This window comes from Channa argus, chromosome 11 (assembly GCF_033026475.1).
Source record: "Channa argus isolate prfri chromosome 11, Channa argus male v1.0, whole genome shotgun sequence".
NCBI classification, from domain to species: Eukaryota; Metazoa; Chordata; class Actinopteri; order Anabantiformes; family Channidae; genus Channa; species Channa argus.
The window spans coordinates 17,108,238-17,131,921 of NC_090207.1; the positions used below are offsets into that span (position 1 = coordinate 17,108,238).

The 23,684-nt window shown below is 38.7% G+C and overlaps 1 protein-coding gene across 12 annotated transcripts in view; it reads right to left on the minus strand.

Moving 5' to 3' along the window:
* mctp1a (multiple C2 domains, transmembrane 1a) overlaps positions 1-23,684 on the minus strand; it is a 129,979-nt gene that overhangs the window by 45,271 nt on the left and 61,024 nt on the right. For 10 of the 12 annotated variants that reach the window (XM_067520727.1, XM_067520728.1, XM_067520726.1 and 7 more), the window contains 12 exons: positions 21,898-22,040; positions 21,682-21,761; positions 20,158-20,269; positions 18,449-18,487; positions 15,630-15,794; positions 15,150-15,280; positions 14,149-14,335; positions 6,741-6,834; positions 2,202-2,304; positions 1,332-1,434; positions 653-754; positions 72-146 (listed from right to left, as the gene is read on the minus strand). In XM_067520727.1, the coding sequence (XP_067376828.1) occupies positions 72-146; positions 653-754; positions 1,332-1,434; positions 2,202-2,304; positions 6,741-6,834; positions 14,149-14,335; positions 15,150-15,280; positions 15,630-15,794; positions 18,449-18,487; positions 20,158-20,269; positions 21,682-21,761; positions 21,898-22,040 (1,334 nt within the window). The remainder of the gene's footprint in view (positions 1-71; positions 147-652; positions 755-1,331; positions 1,435-2,201; positions 2,305-6,740; positions 6,835-14,148; positions 14,336-15,149; positions 15,281-15,629; positions 15,795-18,448; positions 18,488-20,157; positions 20,270-21,681; positions 21,762-21,897; positions 22,041-23,684) is intronic. The other 2 variants (XM_067520724.1, XM_067520719.1) reach the window with 1 other exon arrangement.

Sequence of the window (23,684 nt, forward strand, 5' to 3'; positions counted from 1 at the left end):
GCAGGTGCACTGGTGGATTCAGATAAAAATGATGTGCAGGGGGAAAAGTTAAGTGTCGACTGCTGATGCACCTGTTTGGACACCCTGGGCTCCTCTTCGATATACTTCTGCTCAATGGGAATCAACGTCCTGAGACCAGCCTTCACCTGGAGCACGGTGGGGAGTGAACATGAACAGCAAATGGTGAGACTGAAATGACACTCTTTAAAAAGATGTAAGTATACACAATGACAGAATAATGGATTAATGTGGGACAGTATTTAGATTATCTAGATTTTCTTTTCCCGATACACTGTACAGAAATGGGACAGCAGCACATAAGAACGTGCCCCATGTCAGAGGCTAGAGTGAGTGGGAGAGAAGGCTGTAAGATGGCCGCTATAGGACACACACAGCAATTGTGAATGGGTGAACAAAGGCGGCTGAGACGGAGTCTTCGATAATTAAAGCAAAAACGAGGACGAGGGACAAGGGACGAGGGATGAGATAGAAGTGGGGGGGGGGGACAAACAGAATAAAGACAACAGCCTCGTTGGAGGGGGCGAGGGGGTGGTGGTGGTGAACAAGACAGGGATGGAAAGAGAGGATAACGGGGGGTGGGGGGAACGGGGGATGAGGGGAAGAGAATCAAAAAAGCTAAAGAAAGACTTACAGCATTAAAAATCACGTCTATTTCGAGAAAGATGACCCCTTTTGTTGGCCCTGTCAGCTCCTTGCTTTTCAAGGCGTAGGCTTTGCGTTCTCCATTTTGGATCTGTGGGAAAGGGACATGACAGGCGTCTGTCTGGCAATACCCGGCTGAATCGGCTCCCCGGGCCACCTTTGAACCCCAGCTGCTGGCGTTGACAGGGAACCCAAAACAACTGTGGCAACTCTGACAAGTACCTGTTCATTACCCAATACAGCTCGGCTTTGTCAAACAGAAATTAACTATCCTGGGGAATCGTACTGTACAGCAGAGCATGGATATTTAGACCCATAGTTCTTTCACAGGCTATCTATATTTGTTTTCAAATAAAAGAGTTTCAAAGATATTCTCATTGTATTCCATCTCTCGATTAGTGTCATTTTCACATCATCTCCTTTCCCTTCACTTTCTTTCGTCTTACCTATCAATCTTTTCTTTTTTGCTCAGCCTCTCTTGCATTTTTTCTCCTTCCTGTCATTTCTTACTCTTTGTGAAATAATAAGTCTCATCTGTGGAGTTGCAAAAATAACCTCTGCTTTTTATATCTTCCTCTGTGTTTTCATTCTTTCAGTTCCTCTACGTTCTCTATATCATCCCTAAGGGAAAAGGAAAAAACAAGAACAGAAATATGCCTTTGACTCACATTTAGTAAAGGAATAGCCACTTTTCCCAGGAAGTCTGCACTTCTGTCTCGGTCCTCATCATAAACAGTGACCTCGAGAACTGAGTGTATGTCCTTCACATTACTAGACCACACACAGACAACAACATTGACATATATGCTAAAATATGAGCAACAAACTGTAAGTTTTTATTATTACAGCTCTCAGAAGCATCTTTAAATATTGACAACACGCAGAAAAGTGTTTAAAATCTGGCAAAACAAATGTTTCATATATGAATACTGTCAATTACATTTATATAAATGTAAATAAAATTCAATTTTTAAACACGCTTTATGTGATGCTCCACTACATTACTGTAACAGTAGAGTAGAACTAATAAGTAAGTAGAACTAATGTGTGAATGTCAGACATATCATCTTTTGAAAACTAGGCTAGAAGAATATTGGCTGATGTTATGTATAGAAAAGAGGCTATGAGAAAGATGTGCACTCAAAGAATGACCAAATTAACTTGTCCCATCAGTGGGAATTCACAAGATGGTACTGTGGAAAAAATTAATAATATACAGTATCAAATTATTATTTAGTGTTAAATTACCATTTAACTAAAGCTGCATTATAACGATATATATTAATATAACTAGTATATTTGAAAAAATCCTTTAACCAAAAAAAGCTATTGCATTCCAACATTTTAAACACTATAGTTTATTGACACTTGATTGTAAAAATTTTGTAGTCTGCTTATCTATATTCCACACCAAAACTTTGATCGATTTTTTCCCCCCGACATTTAAGTCAGTTTAGGTTTAAAAAAAAAAAGTAATAATTAAAAAATATGTATGTGTGTGCGTGCACTGATGTACAGGTATTGTAAAAGCCACTCACAATGTGAAGACCTTGTTCCACTCTGGGTTTAGGTTTTTGTAGACAGTGTGCGTCTGTAGCCGGTCGTTACTCAGCTCCACCACACAGAATGGGTCACTCTTGCCTGCCAGGAATTTGAAAAATACAAATAAACTTACCTTTGTATGGAACATAATAATTTAAATATAGAAGATTTTTTCAACTTTCAGGGAAAGACAGAAACTTAGGTATATCCAAAACAGTGTTGCCTGTTGATATTACTAAAACAGATAGACCATCCTTCCCTTCACATACGACATGACAGGAACCATACCTTGGACTTATCAAAACTGTAATAATATAAGACTTTCATATTTAGCTCCAACACTGTATATATTATACAACAGTATATCAGTGAAACAGCTGCAAGCCGTTTCTATCAACACCCTGGGAACATGGAGAACAGCAAGATAAGCTTCAGGACACCTGTGCCCTGGGCAGTCACAAACGGGGGGGGGGGGAAGAGACAAGACTTTGAGGATAGCTGGTGCTGAGAACACAGAGGGTGATGTAGCTCTGAAGGCCAGAAAAGTTCAGAGTAGAGTTTAAAGACAGCCAAGCAGGGGTGTGAGAAACATAGCGGGTCCACGATTAGCAATTACAAAGTGAAAAAAAGAGTGAGTAAAAAGAAAAACACATGAGAATTACAAATGAAGACATGTCATAAAACAGTTCCTCATCATCTTTTCAGTTTTGTTCTGTCGACAGAAACGTAAATAAATCAAAAAGTGATCATTCTTTGGCAATTCAATTTTTGTTCACTGCTGAAGTTTTAAATAGTGGCAGCACACAGTTTCATTAATAATAAGTTTTAAATTAAGAATAACAAAATGAAATATCCAAATGTATTTGGTAATGATTTTAAAAAAATCAAGAGAAGAGAAAGAAAAAAACTCAGTTATGTCCTCCTCCAGAGAATTGATTCTGTACTATAATAACCGAAACCAGTAATGTCCTACATATTCTCCATTTGTTTACTAACATCTCGCATTTCTTCGCATTTCTTTGCACACAGAGAGGAGTGAGACCAGCTCCCCATGACTGCCAGCCTACCTCCATTTAACTGCCTCAAAACAAACTAAAAACAACAAGACTCTTAATTCTGGCTTTGATCCTTATTTTTTATTAAAGAATAACTGCTCTGTGTGAGCTGAACTGTTGGGAGCCATACGTCCAAGCAAATCACATGAAAAGGCTGTGTCAGGCAGTTAAAAAGAGAAAGTTGCACATGAATTCCAAGGGAAAATACTGAGAATATTAAAATATTAGAAGACCGGCAATGTTGCATAACAAGCCTCAATAAAGTTTGGATTGAGTTCAAAGCCCACTGCCACTTTTGTGTATGAGCTTGTGAATGCGTATGTCATGGGAAGTGTGTGTGTGCCTGAATGTCATTGATTGGTGTGATTTTCTTCAAATGTTGTGACAAGGGCAGGACATTTAGTGGGTGTGCAAAGTAAATGTCACCCTGATCAATGCCGAGCCGTAGGTGTTGCCTTTCATATCCGTTACTGGCACTCTATTGATGTAAAGTGTTTGAAGTAGATATTGACAGCTATGACTCCTACGATACAGAACAAGATACATTATTATAGACTAAAGGCAACAGACTCAAAAGCCTACTTCTCAAATGAACAAATGCGCACACACTTAAATTAAACACGTATTTTAAAATTGTAAACATGCAAAAATAACATTTTAACAGCAGCTTTCATTTAATATTTTTGCAGCACAAAAAAATCAAATCCCCCAAATCATGCTGAAGCTCCCATAAAATAAACCATTATGATGTTGTCCTCACATATCAAGTCTGATTTAATTTAAATGTAATCATCCAAATTAAGAGATGAAAATTATTTCTACAGAACCCTCGTCCCTCCCCATTTTCTCTCTAATATTCAGTTTTTAATGACAAGGCAGGCAATGTTGCGGCAGACAGCCAGTTGTCATTGGTGATGAACTTTCACCTTATTGGCCGACAGCACCAGAGGCAGCCGTCTTAACCAATTACATGCTCAGGTTTGAGCGCCACTCAGCAAACATCCAGGTAATGTCAGAGCAAAGCTCCTCCCCCCTTTGGGTGTCGTCTTTGCGGCGCTGGCTGAGAGCCGAAAGTGTGGAGTGGTCCCAAACTCATTTCGGGGTGCCCCTAAGATAAGTGTGAAGGATGGATACAGTACAGAGACGAGGAAGCTCCAGTGTAATTGCCTCACAGGAAATTTACAGTCAGTGAGGAGTGAGGCTGCACAGGGAGCGGATGCTCTTGTCTTCCTATATAATTATGTTTCAGCCTTTAAATATAAAATGTATTTTTCACGTCTTTTCTAATTTCATCATACACACAAAAACAGACACAATGAAAAAACAAAGCGTATGATATAATCTACAGTGCAGTGTGTCAAGGGAAAATTTACATTTTACAGGCAGGTTTTGTTTTGAAACTGACTAAAAGAGTCTTTACATGCTGTGCTGCTGTTGGGAAGTGCATGTTTCTGTGTGTGAGTCTGTGTGTGCGTGTGCGTGTGTGTGTATGTGTGTTACTACTGAAATGTTCAGTATAGCCTCCACTCAGAGGGACAAGAGCTGGCAGACAAAAGGGATTGTTAGTTTTAGAGACTATTTTCAGTTATCCTACTGGAGCTGGAGAGGAGCTACTCCACAAAAACACTTCAATTAGAGAGAGAGAGATGGCCAGAGAGGAGGAGGAGGAGGAGAAAAGACAAGAGAGGGGACAGGCAGCGTGAATGGGAAGGAGATGGTGAACTCTCACTCTCTCGCTGACCTCCTCTCTCGTTCTCTCAGTCTGTTTGTCTGTCCGTCTGGTTCTCTCTCACCTTGCTCCTGACCCTCTCTTGGTCTGCACTGTTAAAATAGGGTGTTCATGTGGTGAGGGCTCTTATGTGGCTCTTACAGAGCTATTGTTTCTGCCTGTGACACACACGCACAAAGCCACACAGACAGCATTAGATGCAAAACATGAATAAGCCATCTAGAAACAGATTTGCCTGTTTCCTGTGTCAGTTTGCTGTATCTACAGAATCTGTGTAGGGATAGACTGAATGAATTTGGCTGTTTTTTCCAAGCAAAAACAGACACATTTTTCCTTTCCATAAAAACGAAAGAAGGTTACAACTTAGATTGTCTGAATTTGAGATCCCTGGCTTTGGATAATAAAAGCCAAATGACTTGTACTTTTTTGAACAACATGAACAAAGTTTGCCATGTTAAAACGCCTTTGCTGGCGTAAAAAAAATTATTCTTATTCTTGGTCTCTGTAATTAAAACATGTTTCAGAAAAACATCAGTATCATAATAAAAGCTAAAAGTCTAAGAAGGATTTCTGTGTTTTCAAATTCAAATTCCACCTTTTTTCCCAGTTGATTTGTATTCAGTCTTAGTGGTTTCTATGTAAAATATTAGCCCACAAGACACTGTGGACTTTTACGGTGTAATGAGCCTCTAGTAATAATTTCAAACCACCAAAGCCTCTGAAGACATTTCTGAAATCATGTTTTCTAGGACCACATCCACAGACAAAGCACAAGGTAAACAAACAGCCAATAGACATTATATTTTTACAGTTTTACACTTGATTTATTTATTTTATTTTTTTACAAGGATCCATGATGCTCAGACTGAATGATGTGCTCTACAACGAGGTCACGGAGCAGATTTCTGCTCCAAGTGAAATACAAGAGCCAGAGAGCCATTAGCCCTGCACTCCGGCTGCTCCGGTCGCTCCACGCAATAACCCAAATCAACCAGCTTCACTCTGTATTGGTTAATAGGACTGTGGCTGGTTCAAATGGGGAAAAACACTCCCCCCCCCCCCCCCCCCCCCCCCCCACACACACACACACATACACTTTGTTCTCTCTCTACCAGATAATACAGAGTGAAAAACTAGGCCTGTCCACTGTAGACCTAATTAAAAGTAAGAATTAATGGAGAATGGAGGATTCAGAGAGAGCAAGGAGAAAATGAGCGGGGGGTAAAGAGATTTGTTGGTCCAAATGTGTACTTTTTCTCTATTATTCAAATGAGCAGCCTGCATCTTTTCTAAAAATTCTGAGACAAATTTTGTGTCCCACACAAAAAAGACATTAACTCTCTCTGAGGATTCTTGTAGAGGTTAATACCATAAACCAAAATTATAAACTTTAATTATCTTTCCTTGGATGGATTCCTCCACCAACAGATTGTTGGTGGAGGAATGTGTGTCACACAAAATGTACAAAGCCTAGATGTAAACCTTAGGCAAAAGTTATTTAAAGCAAAATTACTGTTGCAATTGATAGAATCACCTATCAGATGTTGAAGTAGGGCTCACTTTATTAATATAAAGAAAAAAACAACAGCCAAAAATCAACAGCAAAAATTAAGGCCTATGAGTTAAGCTACAAGTGTAAGAATACATGTGCATATATAAAGGAAAAGCAAATTAAGTGACTAACTTTTGACTGTATTTGAGAAGTACAGGTGTTATAGTTCTGGTGTTTAGAGCTAAAGTCATTGTCTTACCTGTGACATCCGCTGCCATCAGTCCCTCAGCCCTGATGACCTTTACCTGTACCACACCAACATCTTTTAGGTTGTGAAATGACCTCCACAGGCTCTGAAAAAAATCAAAAGAACAAGGTGCAAGGTCAAAGAGGATGGTAAATTAGCACTGGAGTGAAAGGCAGTTCAACAACCTGACATTTCATTAGGAGAGGAAAGGGTAGAATGTGTCCTTTAGCATAACCTATTTGCAAATGCAGAGATGGCATTTATAGACAAATAACAGAGGAGGAATTGCCAAATTTAATTTCACTGAATAGCTATGCTTGTCTGTTTGAAATGTTTCCTAAGTTTGTACTTTTTAAATTAAATGAAACCTTAGTGATTTTTGTAAAGAATATGAGTGCAGAAATACAGTGTATTTTAAAAGGTTACAGTAAATAAAAATAGTATACAGAACAAATAGTGGTCATTGTATATAATAGCAAATTCAACACCATAACTTGTAGAACAAGCAGACATTCACAGAAAACATAAATACATTTCAGCATTATGTCTGCACCAAGTACAAAATGAGAAGAATAATTGGAGGGATACGAATGCACAAAAACTTGCTAAACTTGCTTATGAACAATTTGCCTTATTCTACAAGTTAGGCACCTTATTAGTTACAGAGGGAAATGTGTTTTAATGAAAATTGTGTATAGTGTTTTGTGTACTGAAGGAGAGAGAAATAAAATTAACAAAATGCTAAGTCTGATAAATGCATTATTATATGAATTTTTTTCCCCAAAGCTAGTTTCCTGGTGTGTACTGTCATCTTGGATAATTTAACTGATTGAATTTAACCGATTGTCATTTACTTTTTTTGGTGCAACTCCAAAAATGTCTTTTTTGCAATGTTGTGCCTAAGAAAAAGAAGATGTGAATAGTGGCATTCGTATCAGCAGAAGAACGAAAGTTTCATATGCATTATGAAAACTTTGCACAGCACGTACTGTTTGTACGTTTTGCATGTGATGAAAACTTATTAACATGTGAATTTATTATTATGTCCATTGAGTCATAGAGTGGAGAGAGAGAGAGAGAGATAAAACAGATGTTGTGGTTGTGGTAAGTAGACACATCCAGTGAAGCATGACCATCAGTGATTGTTATAAGGCAAACACATACAGACCTCTAACGCAATATCCAGTTTAATCAACATCTAAATAAAAGGGAACAAACACTCACAGTAGATAAACACATCAACTGTACAACAATACGTTTCGGGCATGTAAAGTTAAAGTTTCGTGCAAAACTTTGCATCCCCTTATTTTGAAAAGGCAAAGAGGAAAACAATTGTTTTTTTTTCATTCATCATAATGATTAATGCACATTTACCATCACCAGAACTTCGAAAAATTATCAAGGAGTGTATAAAAAGTGTTTCAGTAAAATATAAAACATTATATCATTGTAAAACCTTTCATTCCACTATATGAAATGTTCTCTAATACTTTGTATGTCCTCCATTTGCCTTTATAGCCTCCTCCAAACTCTTTTTCTCTTTGTGTGCTTTCAGGTGTAATATTAGCCCATTCTTATAGTATAATTGTTCCAAGTCTACCAGATTGCTTGGTCATCTGCCCTGTACAGCCTTCTTGTAATCCATCCACAGTTTTTCAATGATATTTAACATCTCAAGACTGGGATGGCCATGGTAAAGCATTCACTTTATTCTTTTGAAAACATTTCTGACTTTACTTTGCTTTGTAGTTTGGATCATTGTCTTGTTTAAGAATCCACTGCCTCTTCATTTTTTAGCTTTTTGACTGATGGTAGAAGGCTTTGCTTTAGGACCTTCGGATATTGGTCTACATCCATTTTGTGTGTATTTTGACTAAAAAGTTTAACTTTGGTTTCACCAGGCTACATAATCTTGTTCCAAAACTCATTTGATTTGCTCACATTCTCCTTTGCATACACCAAGGGTGCTGCCTTGGTCTTCTGATCCCATTGTTTCTGTTGCTCCCAGGAAACAGCGTGAAACTGTCCCTGGAGATCTACCCACCTGCAAATTTAAAGTAAAAGTCCAATTTAACACAATTCCTGCCACTCATCAAGCACCAAAGAGGGTTTATCAAGGGGGATGCAAACTTTTGCACTGACATTTTTCAATGTTTTACTATAACTTACTTTCTTTTTACATGCTCCTTAACCCTTTTTGTTTCTTTTACTGATTAAACAACAGCTGTATTAATTGAATGTGCATTAAATATTACGTTGAAGGAAAAAACATTGTTACTTATTTTCCCATTTCAGCTTTAGGGAATGCAGATTTTTTTAACTCAACTGTACTCAGAATTACAGTAAAAACTCTCCTCCTCATGTGTGCTCACACACCAAAAACATATATTCACATACACAGTAAAGACATGCAGATGAGAGCCTGGGATTGTCTTAAAATAGAATTTGCACAAGGTTTTAATAACTAGGAGAAGAAAATTATGTGTAAAAACTAGTTTGTTATTTGGTCAAAGTAAAGGAGACTTGTGGAGATCAACGGCTGGTCCAGACTGGCATGGGCACACACTAAAAGACACACACACAGTCACAAACTGCTTTTGTTCACACCCAAAGACTCAGGTATAAACACATGCATAGAAAACCTACACTGAGGCCAAATTGAGTAGCATGTCGGCCTGTCTTAAAAGCAGAGTGGAAATGCACTTCACTTCAATTTATTTCTCTCTCTCTGGCAATAACCCCTTCCATCCCCACAGGAGTAATTATAATTTAAATTTCAGAGTCAGGGCCAGGCTACAGACTTAATTCATTATTACCAACTCTGTCAGACTCTGCCTGTTTCCAGTGATATCATTGTCCAAAAGCTCTCTAAAGGAGATGAGAGGGGAGAGTGTGTGAAAGAAAGAGAGGGGGAAAAGAGTGAGTGAAAGAGAGAGAAAGAGAGACGTACAAAGCGAAGGAGAGAGGGGACAACGCTCAATTTTAAAGCATGATTTCTCTGAAGATACAGTACAGCTGCTTGTTGTGAATATTGGGGAGCAGCCAAGAAGAGATAGAGAGAGAAGGAGAGTCAGAGAGAGGGCATGAGGGAGGCAACAGAGATTAGGACTGGCTAGTTAGTGTGTTAGTGTGCAACAGTAAAATGTCAAGATGCTAATAACTTAACTGCAAAGCTGGGGACCGAAACATCAACACATTTTCTATACCAACAATACTAGAGTATAGAGTAGAGAAACCAAACATTTAAAGTCCCCAAAAGGTGGCTTAAACGCTCGTAGTTGTTTGATCAGAAAAACATGTCTATATAGGTATGATATCAAAACATTACATTTCGAACGCACCAGTACTACTATGGAAACATTTCAGAAAAAGTACCACATGGAAGATATCAAATCATTGAAAATCATTTAAAGATTAAACAAAACAAATCAGGGTAAATAATTTTGAATGTATGGAGCCAAAATATTTTTCTCCCAAACCAGTCCTCTACTCATGATCCCTTGCTTCCACTAAGTAGGCTCCCTGCGGGGATATTTAGCATTTATCCTCAGATCATGATTGGAGAGAGAGAACAAACCCGCACACAAAAATTCAAATAACCATCAGAAAGCTAGATAGCAATAGATGAACTGGACAGACAGACAGGTAGGGGGAGAGATGAAGGGAGGCCAAGACCAGCCCCCACCGCCTCATTTACATCTCTCGACACCCCCATAAACACGCAGGTGGAATCAGAGAGATGAAAAGAAGTGATGAGAAAAATGGAAGGACAGAGTTGGCTTTCATAGGACAAACACCTTGTCTGTGATTGACATCTTGTCACTGTGACGTCTTATTCCTGTCACTGTCACACTCCACAGACACGCAAACACACAAATGAATCAACGCCAGAGTAGACTTGTGACTCGCTGTCATTCTTGCATCGTGTCACCTTTCATCAGTGGTGCAAATAATATTTCATTCCCATGCACACACACTCGGAGCATCTGCCCAGCAGCCGTTCAGTTCAGGGGACATTTGATCAAACGACTGAAAAAGCTCAAACACAAACCAAATGCTAACAACTTCCTCACATTCCCACTGCTACCGATCAGCTCAGTATCACTTTTTGCCAAGAGTCTGTCTCAAAGTTTGTTCTCTGGCAGTCCAACCCTTTAATGCACCCTCTTATCTTACTTCCTGTCCAGGTTGTGTCCTTTCACTTCACCTCAGAGCAGTGCGCCAGAGTGGGTGGGATAGATGTGTGTGTGAGTGTGTATGAGCTCTATACACTACATTGGGGTGGGTAGTGAAGTGCCATCACATCAGTCGAGGTCACCACGTCCTCCTTCTCTCATCCACCCATCTTGTGGCCACCTCAAGCCCATTAAGAGCCATTAGTGTGTGTGGTCCTTTGCCACCATAATGCATAAATCTCTTCCACTCCTTTTCAGTCTCTCCATCTCTACTTCTGGTAGTAATTAGGGATGAAGGAAAGGTTACAGTGAGCAACAGTACATCTTAGACAGTTGTCACTGAGTGCATTTAACGCTGTATTGTATCCAGCTCTGCTATCAGCTGCATTCAGCAAAAATGCATCCGTACTCATTCAGATGTTGTACACGTAAGTGTACACAAGCAAATACAGACCTGGCGGAAATACACGCTAAAATACTAAAGACATTTAATGAGCTTAAGGCAAGCATCAGTTCACAGTATTTAGGTGTCTATTACCAGTTTTCTTCAGTGGCCACAGATTAAGATGGCCAAAGAACTGCCAAATACAGCATATTGACCTCATTGTGAATACATGAAGTGTGGCGTGGGTATGCTGTAGGTGTCCATGTGTGACAAAGTGAAAACAACATGTCTAGGGTCTAGTTTGTGCATACTTAGTAACACAATTGCCATCCATTGGTACACACTGTTTTAAAATACTTGCATTTATGTGTGTGTGTTTATGAGCAGGGTAGGCTTCATTGCTGAAGGCTGGGATGAGCAGAGGATTTTAATTGTTTTCTTGTCTTCGCCATCATTTGTGAAAGTATCTGCTCTGGAAAGCTGTGATGCTGACAGCATGGTATTCGTATTGTTCGGCCAACCCCCCACTTTTATTAGATAGCTACCACAGATCGGCACTGTTTTTCACTGTGTCTGTATGCGTGTGCCTGTTTATGATTAGCAATAGTGGACACTTTGAACAGGGTTGTGCTGGACAGCTGATTTCACTGATTTCATACTAGTCAGCAAAATGTGCCCAAGCACACATCTACACACATGCATATACACCGGACAGATTAGTGGCCTTTGAGCAGCACTGTTGTGTATTAGTGGCCATACTTGGTTTTATCAGTGCTTTTTGATAAGGTACGTCTTTATTGAATTCCACCAAGACTGGCTGGCTTTCAGAATGAATATGTTAATAGTTAGAGACCATTCAAGTCTTCAAACCAGCCTAACTGTGCCCCTCCATCTAAAACCCCCAACTTCGTCTACCCACTATCTCTCCATTCCTTCATCCAACAGGAGGGCAACAGTGGTGACAGACAAAGAGCTGAGGCTGTAGGGAAAGCGGGACAGAGATGGGGAGTGCAGGAGAGAGAAGGAGGAAGGAAAAGAGGTAGGCGAAGGAAGGGAAATGTCTCGCCTTCAGCCGAGCAGAAAAACGGGGTCTGCACGAGTTGTGAGAGAGGTGAAATAGCTTTTTCTTTTCATTTTACACGCCTTCCCTTCCTGGTGCAACCCTCACCCTTTACCTCTCGCCCCCTATTACACACACAAACATGCACACATACACTCCCCGCCCTCATTTTGTGACTCTGAGGAGGGGAACAGCATCTGTGTGTCTCAGTCCTAGAGCTCCCCTCTCTGATCTTGGATGGTTGCTGCAGCATGGAGAAGAGTGATCGACCTCCTGTGGCTAGCCAATAAGGCATTGCCATGGTTATGTAGGTCGTGGCACCCGTGTTTGGCCTGTGGCGCCTTGCCGCTGGTGCTTATGCACAAACCGAAAGACACAGACACATGCCAGCTGGGGCATACAGTTCACTGAAATCAGAATATCTCTAACACAGACAGCTATTTACTGAACAGCACATGAACATATGCACAGTACAGCTGCACATAAAAGGACATGTAACTAAGTGGCACTCATGGGAAAATGCTTTCCAACAAGTGTAATAGAAAATTAAATATATTAGGTGCAATAATGAATGTTTCAAAGTCTCAAATTAAACTGAAAAAAATTAAGTTAACAAATTTCCTTCTTTTATGTAAAAATGAATTAAGCAGCATTCAATAAAGTGGAGAAATGTCCCATGTCAAGATCACTGAATGTATGTGTGAGCATGTGTGTGTTCGAGCATCTTTGTAGCAAGAAGTGAGGATGACTGGGTGTGAAGGGTTAACAAGGCTAAGACAAAGACATAGGCTGCAACTATTGAGTGAAGGGCCTCTGGAGCAGATGGGGCTGCAGGGATCTCTCTCTACTCCCTTTCTTTCCTTTTCTCTTTCAGATACAAAGCTCAAATCAATGACAATTGGCTAACAAGCAAAAACGTTTTGCCCCAAAATAAATGAACCCACATGCATTAATCATAAATGCACAGCACACACAAATTTCCCCAGAATACTGTTCCAAATACCACACAACACACTTGATGTAAATCACAGCAACAGAAATGTGAGTCTGCATCCTTTCCACACAGTAAACCCAAACCACTCTGCTTTTTAGAGACATGTGATTTCTGTTCTCCTTCCCTGGCCTCTCAACCCCTGTTTCTTCCTTCAGTTCCTGTCTGTGCATCACCCATTTGCCTGCTCTCCACTTCTTCTAACCTTAAACCTTAGCTGCAGTTTGGGGGATTTATTTTTGTCACATCAGAACATATTTGTCTGTTGAGAAAAAAGACAGACCCCTTTTGATTAATAGGTAAGATTCTTCATAAAACAAGAACAAATTGTAATTTTTACCAAACAGATGTCTGAGGATAAGAAGCAGATGAGTGAGGAGATGGGAGCATCAGTCTGACTCGTGTCACAAAACAAACCGATACATTTGGACATGTCAACGCACGTTACACAGCAGTCAATCCAAGGAGGAAACCATGGTCTCAGGTACATTTATACAAGGTATGAATGTGTATGTATGTATGTATGTATGTATGTGTATGTATGTATGTATGTGTAAGCTGCATTTGAAGGAAATGTTTGTGGCCCTAGACATTGGCATACTGGTTATTGTTAAGGTGTATTTTGAACTCTTTTATATTTCTGATATTTATTTGCATTTTGTTAGTAGGAGTGCCTTCACCAACAGTTTATTGCTGGGTATAACACACCCTTAAAAGCTGCAAAAATTTGAGCTGTCACACATTGTGTACTTCCTCTCAAAAGTAAAAGTAATTTTATCGTGAACCCACAAAAAACACAGCTAACTCACATATCTCTGCATGATCTGCAGTCTCTCATGTGGGTCATCCAGCATATTGACTGACAGGTCTGAGATGGAAACGGCAGCAGAAGCAGTGAGTGTAACCAGCAGCACCAGTACGCCTTCACCCTCCTCTAGTGGCACGTCCAGCTTGTGAGTTTGTTCTTTACTGAGAAGGGACAGGTTGATGCTACACCTAAAGTGCACAGACAGGCACAAGTAGGAACAAAATTACAAAGTTGGAGTGTTGTACATTTTGTGGGGAAGCTGACTATGCTGAAAGACCCCATATTATAAAAGAGGAAGCTAAGCAAATCTACAAAGAACATTAACAATTAAACTTAAGGAGATGCTAGTGTAGCGGTTCTTAAAGTTTGCAGTGAAATTGTCTGTGAATTGATAATTACCAGGGAATATTTATTTATTTCAGATTTGGAAAATGTATCTACAGTATTACCAGTTGTCATCTCATCAAAAAAGTCTCCTCATATCAAATGCTAAAGTAGAGCATTAAACTAGCAAGGGTCTAATAATATTGTACACAACATCATTTGTAAGATATAAGAAACTGTCAACTTAGCAAATGCTGAAACAAAAAAGGCCTTTTGAGATCTCATGACTGAACAGATTTTTGGCATGCCCCTAATACCAGTGTGCCTCTGGCCAATATCAAAGCTGGCCAATAGTAATTATCAGAGTCATGTTAAAAGATTCAATTAATTATTTTTTTAAAGCCTTGTGTTCCTTTCTGGTTTAAATAGATTTCTGGTTTTTGTTGTATAGTACACAGAAAATAACCTAATATTTACAGAGCATGTGATTCTGAACAGAAATGCGACATTTTGATGTCAGTGTTTTGTATTTGTATTTGTATTTTTTGACCTATTCTGTCTGAAAAGGCTTGTAAAGCCAAACATTTAGATAGGTTTGGCAAGCTACACCTGTTCCAGCTATACAATTTAGACTTTGTCATGTACATTTACACAAAGACACTAATGAAGACACTCTACCTTCCCATGAAATCATCCTTCTTGCCAGCGTCTTTGTCCCAGACTGTAATGTCCACAAAACCTCCCTGCTCATCATACATATGGAAATCAAACTGCTCCCTCCACTGGGGGTTCAGCGTTTTGGGAATTGTCTGAGAACATAACAGAGAGAAATATGCTGTGTGCCCATGTGTCTCAACTGTTTCTATCAGATATAAAGGTAAAATACATATTCAACATACTGTATAAGTGGATACAGTTAATGAGATATGGACAGTTTAAAGATAAGAAGCCAAAGTAACATTTTCCTGCTCAAATGTAAGTCAGTCTGTCCATCTTGTAATGGACAGAGAGTCTATTACAAGTCACATAATGTGCTTGTACATGTACTGAATGATAGATATAAGCTGTATTTCGATTGAGTAGTGTTCCCCTGACTCAGAATCACATGAAGAAAAAAAGAGCCTATTCCTAAACAGCAGTGAATAGGAGTTTGTTTACCTTGCTCTTGTACTTCTGGTGCCCCATCCTGAATTTGACGTAAGGGTCACTGAGGCCGTTCGCATCCATAGGCTGCAGGCTGTGACCTTCTATCAGAGTGATGCTGACTATACCTCTCCACAGCTGGGCTTTTCTGTACACATCTGACAGACGCATGCTCTGATACTGAACCAGGCAGACCCACACACACACACACACACACACACACACACACACACACACAAAGTGAAAAACATTTATAAAAATGTGTATTTATAAAAACACAAGCAAGTACACAATATATGCATTAATTAACCCCAAGAAAGAACTATGGCTTGTGTAAACTTTATCAACAGGAGATTACTAATGCCAAAACATCAAGACAACACAAAATGATGCAGGCAAAACACACATGATAACAAACACAAAATAACAATAATCAACCCCAGAAGTATGAGTTCACCTGACATGCCAGAACATATGGGTCACGAATCAATGAATGACAGTCAAAACCTTAAACAATTGCCAAAGTCAATATTGACTCTGGGAATTCTTAGAAATCTCACAACTGAGCAACATTTTACATACATCTATGACAAAATGAAAAACATGAATTGTGTAAAAATGTCATATTCCACCTGGCTGTATTATATGTTTACAGTTCTCCAAAATCAATTGGATACTTGTCCATATTTTGAGTCTGTTTTTTCCCCTACAGTTTTCTCAAGACTTAAGAGGCCAATTTAACCTCTCTTTGAATTATGTCAGTATCCTTCACTAAACAAAGAGCAGGGTATTTATTTGTCAAACAAATACACCCCCAACCCCATCTAGCCTCTCTCTATGCCTTTCTCTCTTCCCCTTTCTCGTTAGGGAGAATTTATTAGCATAGCTTTTGTTTTGCGGGTGAATTTCATTAAACTCTCAACAAACCCTGCCTTGCAAGCGCAGGCCTTTGATCTGTAGACGGAGCCTCTTAATTTCCATTCTCCAGACATTAAACAATGCATATGGCTCTGTGAAATACAGCCAACCTCCCATACGGAAACTCCCACATCTTTCATTTCCCCTGTTCACATGCTGCTAACACACTGTATGCTAATGATGAGAAGTCAATGTTGTGTCCCACTCAAGCACAATGTTAATTGTTTTCTTGTTTTGTTGCTATATAGGTCTTGTGTACTGAAAACCATGGGCTATTTGGATTGGGTATCAATATCCTTCTGCCAGCGCATATGAATAAATAAAAAAAACACAAAGATGATCAGAGGCTGAAAGTCTCACAAGCCATACTAAGGTTCAGTTTAAGAACCAATACACCCTTGCAAATGATTCAACTTTTGTCCCCAGATAAAACATCTAAAGAGCCAAAACAAGCATTTTGACTAGTTATAAAGTTAAAGAGACCTTGATTCAACATGTTTCTGACTCGAATCATTGTCTGAAACTACTTACAAATAGTTTGCTGTGAAGTTTAACACTCATCAACACTTAAAAAAAATAAGTAGTTGTGTAAAAATAGTCATGTACATTCGAGCACAGAGGCAGGGTTTTTTTGGTGGGGTAGCACAGTATTTAGTTAGTTGCTGTTTGAGGTAATTCCCGAGTCACAGGAGGGGTGGCCCAGTTTGGAGGCATCAAAGCCTCAGCTTGGGAAAGCACGGTGCAGCAGGACGTCTGCCCAGCTCCAACCAAGAACACTTCAAAAGGGTATGTGTGTCTCTTGGTGGAAATCAAACTTTTTACTGTTAATTAAACAATCGTTCAGTGACCAAAACTAAAACAGAGTTTCTAGATTTAACCAGTTAACTTCTTGGTGACAACTTTTTGACCCAAAAAGGACAATTTACCTAATTAACCCAACAGCATGTGCCAAACTGGTTATTGTTATTGGCCAAAAAATATAGTAGGTATTTCATGCATTTGCTAAATGGAAGCAGAACCAACATGCTTTCTTTAAGTAAGAAAATTAATAAGAACCACAAACAAGAAAAGCAAAGGGTTGCAGTCTTTATGTACAGAAAAATGTAAACTCAAAATAATGTAAACATCAAAATCAGAATGTAATCTTGATGTAAAGGGGTCTAAGAGTGTCCTATAATCAGTCAACACAGTCACCAATCAACAAACATTTCTTATCAGAGTTGATTTGCTGTACTGTACAGGACTCCTTTAAAACCCCTACACACAGTATTTTCCCACATGGTAGCTGCAATACACTGTGCAGATCAAAGGTAAGAGAAGCATGAACGTGTCATATGTGGAGCTAAAGTTGAGTAGATATCTGAGCGGATTGTTCAAACAAAGTAAAGCGTGGAGTTCAAACATTTTTTAATCATGAGACATACTACAATGATAGTTGACTGATTGACTGATTTCACTAAAAATAGCCCCAGTCCCTGTTTAATATTTTGCTTTATTATGCTATAAAAATGTTTAACTTCTGATTATGAAGCACCAATTGTACCTCATAATTGTGTTTATGCATACATATTTGCTAAGTTGAAGTGCTTCCAGTAACTGAGACCGATTTGATTATAAAGTACCATTCAATGAATGTACATTAAATATTATGTGGGTAAAAAAACATTAATTCCTGTATACTTTTCAAAGTAAGGGGACATAAAGTCTTTTGTTCGACTGTAGATGTAGTTGTGCTTGCATTCCAAATTACTACCTAACATTAGCTCTGGTGGTCTGGTGTGAATAGTAAGTGGTATATTGCAGCTTGTGGAAAATAAACTGACCATGACCATGTACCACGTACAGTGCGGTCGGTAGTGAGGTTACAGCAGAGTTGGAGGTTTGTGGGTGGAAGTTACATGCTCTCTTTGGTTTACCTTACTAGATCGTTTCCAGTTCCTTCTCAAAAGCATGGTCTGTAAATGAGACAAAGCAGTTAAAGCGCACCCCCCGTTGTCCCCCTATTAAAGCTGCAGGGTCAGAGGTTAAAGGAAATGGCATGCTAAGATGTTAGTCCTGGCTGACTGCATGGAGGGTTAGATAAGGATTGTGGGACAGTTGTCATTCATGCATGTTAAGTAAGCAGGAGGTGTAAGAAAGACACGCTAACCTCCCATATGCAGACATGCACACACGCACGCACACGCGCAAACACACACTTTATTGTAGGTACACAGTAGCTGCTGTTTGCGCATCTTAAACAGAATCCATCCATCCATATTTATATTTGATGCTATTGGGCTTATTAATCAGGTGTAAGTAAGATCATGAGTGTAAAAGTTTAAACATAAACAATAGTCATTAATCATGTATAGACACATCAGGTCATCTTACCACTAACAAACGTGAAAACACAGTGTATAAATGAGATTATTACATACAGAAACAATGTTGATTCTGCAGTTTTAATTTAAAAGTAAACCTTCCTTTATGCTTGCATACCAGTAGATGGCAACAGAGGGAGCCTCTAGAATAAACTAGGATAACCTTGTACTCATTTTCCTCACAGTGGGAGAAATCCAAACTGATGCTTAACCTAAATAAGAGTTTATTTGTTCTGTCAAGTGTGGACTTTGTGAACTAGTGTACTGAATAAGCAGCTGAATCAAGACGTCAGATCAAAAGGGATACAATATTTCCCCCATGACACTGCCGTGTTCTGAATAGAGCATGCAGGGGTCCAATTAACTGAACAAATAATTGAACAGAAATAAATGCATCCCAAACACAGCACATCCACAGAGGAACGAGACAAGATAATTAAGAAAGAAAAATCCACTGTTCTTTGAATATGGTAGTTTTCCAGAAAACATATTAATTACACTTGTGTTTTTATGCACATGTATTTGCTAAGTTGAAGTGCTTCCAGTAACTGAGGCTGAATGAAGCCAGCACATTCTAGTTCAGCACAGCCTGCTGATCACTGTTGGAGCAAAGTTGCTTTCTTTCAGTTATAAATATTGTGAAACTCTGTGTGCTATCTTAGCAAAAAGCAGTAAAGCTGCTTACTACCTTTACAATTTCTATATTTGACTAGAATACACTCACTAGCCCCTTCATTCGGTACATTTGTACAATTCAATGCAACTGCTTTGCCAAGAATTCTATTTTTACATGGTTTTACATGAATTTCATACTAAGTTTCTAAGTTGAAAGTATCAGAAAGGTGAGATCTCTATTATGTGCTTATTATCAAGGTTAGAGTGGGTGGCAGAGTCATACTTAAGTGCATTATATTTAGAGGCATTTCTAAAGCTTTCGCCCTGTCCTTCATTTCAAATAGGCCAAAACATTAGCACAACATCTTAATATAATGCACTCCAGTACATCTCAACTGTGACCTAGTAGTGACATAGTAGAAGTTTATCTTTTCTAGTTTTAACTTAAGAACTGATAAATTATAACCTTGTAAAAGTATAATTCGTGGCAGAGCCGTTGTATTGAATTGCATTAGACTCTACAGGTACATCTAATTAAATGGCCAGTGACTGTATATGAAACACATTATCTTGGGGTGACATGTAAAGATGGTGTATAGTGGGGCGAGTAAGATAAACATTTGTAGGAATAAGATAATTTTTCTTACAGAATCTCTGACATCTCCCTCCTTTGGTGACAGAGTGACAGCCAGTTCCAGGCTACCCAGGTTATGTTCGGGATACTGTGGGTCTTTGAGTTCCAGTGTTACATCCAGTGTCCTAACCCAAACCACAAAAAATAATGTTCACATGTAAATGCTCTGTGAAAGACTACATGGTCAAAGAGTTAAAAGTAAAATTACAAAGAATTTTGGCAATCACCACCTATGGGTCATGGTATTAGCATTAAGATTTACAGGGTGTTTGAGAAATCTCTGTAAGCAAAGAAAAATACCCCCCCAAAAAACAAAAAAATACGAATAAAAAAAAAAACACAGTACTGAATGACTGTTATCGTTTCGCCCTTGGGTGGTTCACTAGTTGTTAACTCTAACTGAATGCATATAACTGAATGTATTACACTTATGACTTGCCTACGACACTTGAGGTGATAGAGATATGGGTAACTAAAGGTTATTGTTCGTTATTCGTTGTTGTTTCGCATCTTTGTGCAGTTTTGTGCATGTCTTTGTTGTTATTTTGTAACTTTTAACTTCGATATTTCAAACAAGACAAATGAAGAGTAATGGTTTGGTCAAGCTACTGTCTGGGGGCAGAGCCCTGAAAGTTGCTCATTGTCCTCCCTTGCTAAATTTGTTGTTTCCTTTTATTGATCTTCTTTTGTCTTTCCACTCCCTACTCATCCCAAGAGGTCAAGCCAGATGGCTGCTGAAAATGAGGTTTCCTACTTTAAAGGGAGATCTTCTCTATCATCACCTAGTTCTTGTTAAAGAAAGTTTTGTTCAAAATTCTGTAAGGTCTTGGTCTTACTTGGCAAGGTGCCTTGTGATGATTTTGGTTGTGATTTGCTGCTACATGAATACAATTTAATTGAACTGAATTTCAAAGACACTGCTCCAAGGGCCCTTACCCTCATTTTTCTGCTATCCCCAGTAACTGACTACTCAAAAGTTATTACTCAGCAACAACAACAAAAAAAACTAAGCATAACATAACTTCAATGGATAGCACCATTTCTACTTAAAACAAAATAAGTTTGCTAACTTGAAAGTGTAAAAACATTGCAATCTTCTATCCTACCCTTCATAACTTTGATGATAAGCCCTGAATAGCAGGGATGAACTGGAAAAGAGTAGAATGAGGCGTTTTGGCAACTGTAAAATCAAATTTGAAAACTGCTTATTCTAAATGAGGCTTTAGGACAGATACCAAGGACTGCCACCAGAGGGTGATCACAAGCCAAAGATATAGATTAATAAAAATGTATCAAAAGAAGGGGGAAGATGCTTGGTAAGGAGTATGTGTCATAAAAGAAAATGTTTATGAGAGGGGATTCTCAACATCAATCTGACCATTTTTTGTGTCTTGACTCAAAGCTTTTCTGAAGATGCCCACAGCACAAAGACAATCAGAGAAAATAAATACAACACATTCAGTTCAGAGGGGAAAGACATTCAGTTATGTGGGAAAGGGAAATAAATTATAGAAAATAACACAAATGATATAAAGACCTCTGATGTTCTAGTGACTCCAAGTAGAGATACGCTGATCCCATAAAGTCATCCTGAAGTCCAAAGTCATAGTCAAAAACCTACAAAGAGACAGTATAGAGTACAGCATACCAACAGAATGTTCACATCTATTAAACCTTAAAAATCGTCCTGAATAAAAAAGAAATTTATATTTCAGCAGAATGGCATTTGAAGTGGAGCATTTAGCAGCTGTACCTTGACATACAGCGGGTCCCTCAGAGTTTCCACATGAAGGCTTACTCTCTCATCCCAAGCTGGGTTGAGGTTCTTATGAATGGTCTTACTTCTAAACACCTCCTTCCCTGCGATCTTAAACTTCACATATGGGTCACTGGTCCCTGAAAGGAAGAAAGCAAAAACAGAGAACTACTGTACTGCTTAAAAAACAGCTCTAAGAAGAGTTCCAATAAGTGTCTTACTATGAAGAATTCAATATTTAAAATATAAAATATTGTTTTGCTTATTTGGACATGCAAACTTTTTTTTAAGCTTGTGTGAAGCAGAACCACTGACATTAGCCTAATTACATGAATGACTGCATTTCTAAGTGCAGTGCTAAATATATGCATATATTTCATACCCTGCATTTTTTTTCTAATATACTGTCACCAAACATGTCACGTAACTGAAGTTGTATTGAGAGTCATGTGACCACCAATATTAAAAGCATGGACTTGGATTCACACGTCCCGTTCAGCACTTCTATTGTACCACTGGGTGGCAGCATTGATTCACATTTACTTTATGCTACTACTTGGTTTAATGCTGGGATCAATGAATACCATACATAATTGTTTGTAAATTGTGAATTAGTTGTTTGTAACATTTCAGCTGCCAAATTAATGCAAGAGCAACTCACATGAAGATTGTAAAGCATATATTATTTTGCCAAAAAATGCAATTTGCTTGGACACCCTGAGCACAAAGAAGCTCATAAACACAAATGTAGTAATAATTAATATTTCTAATAAATTAACAATAAAATGTAACTTACTATATAGGAAAGGTCAGTGCTGTTACAGACTGGTTAGACATGTGAGTCACATCCCCATCTTTAAAGAGTTACAGTGACCCAGGGTGTACACTGCTGTTCTCCCAAGAGACAGCTGGGATTGGCTGCGTAAGTTGGTAAGATAATGAATAGAAAGGCTGATGTATATGACACTGTTTGCAATGTAAGTTGCTGATTGTCAACTCACTTCGTGGATATGAACTACTTGGTTAAACAGTTCCATAGCTCTGAAATCATGATTTTCCTACTACACAAATAATGGGAAAATACAATGTAAATAAATCTACTTTATACTGCATCATTTATTGGCACCCGTGCCTCCATTTCTGGCGTTCAGGTATCACAGTACCTTTCGTCTCTTCTTCTAGTGTAAATCACCACCGTACAACAGAACATATCCCATGTCCAGTGAAATGGTACCCTGGACTAATCTGTTTGTTTGTGCCTTACTTGTCTCAGTGTCATGTTTTCATTCACTGTGACTAAAGTGATTAGCAAGCATACCACAGGAGAGCAAGGGAATCCTATTATCTAACAATTCTCACACTTACTGGAACACAGTTCAGTGCCTGTGGTTTATCTTTTGAGCCAGGATTGCTTGAATAATACAAATTTAAGTAAATACACAGAACATACTGTACAGGGCTGAATTAGACAAACATTGAAGATTACAAATATCTTCAGAGATATTTTATTTACCGCACATAGAAATCTGCCCTGTTTTCAGTTTAGAAGCCAGGAGGGCGGATGTGTTGTAGAAAGACTGACAGCAAGGATAGTAGCTCATTAAGGGGTGTGCTCTCTCAGTGTTTGCACATGTCTCATCAGTTCAAGACAGACTCTTTCTCCAATATTAGCAAAAGAACAGAAAATGTCTTATTCCAGTTTAAGAGTGGCAAGACTGGCATATTATTGTGCCATTACAAGGAATGTAGTCAAAAAAAATTGATGATGAATAATATTAGACAAT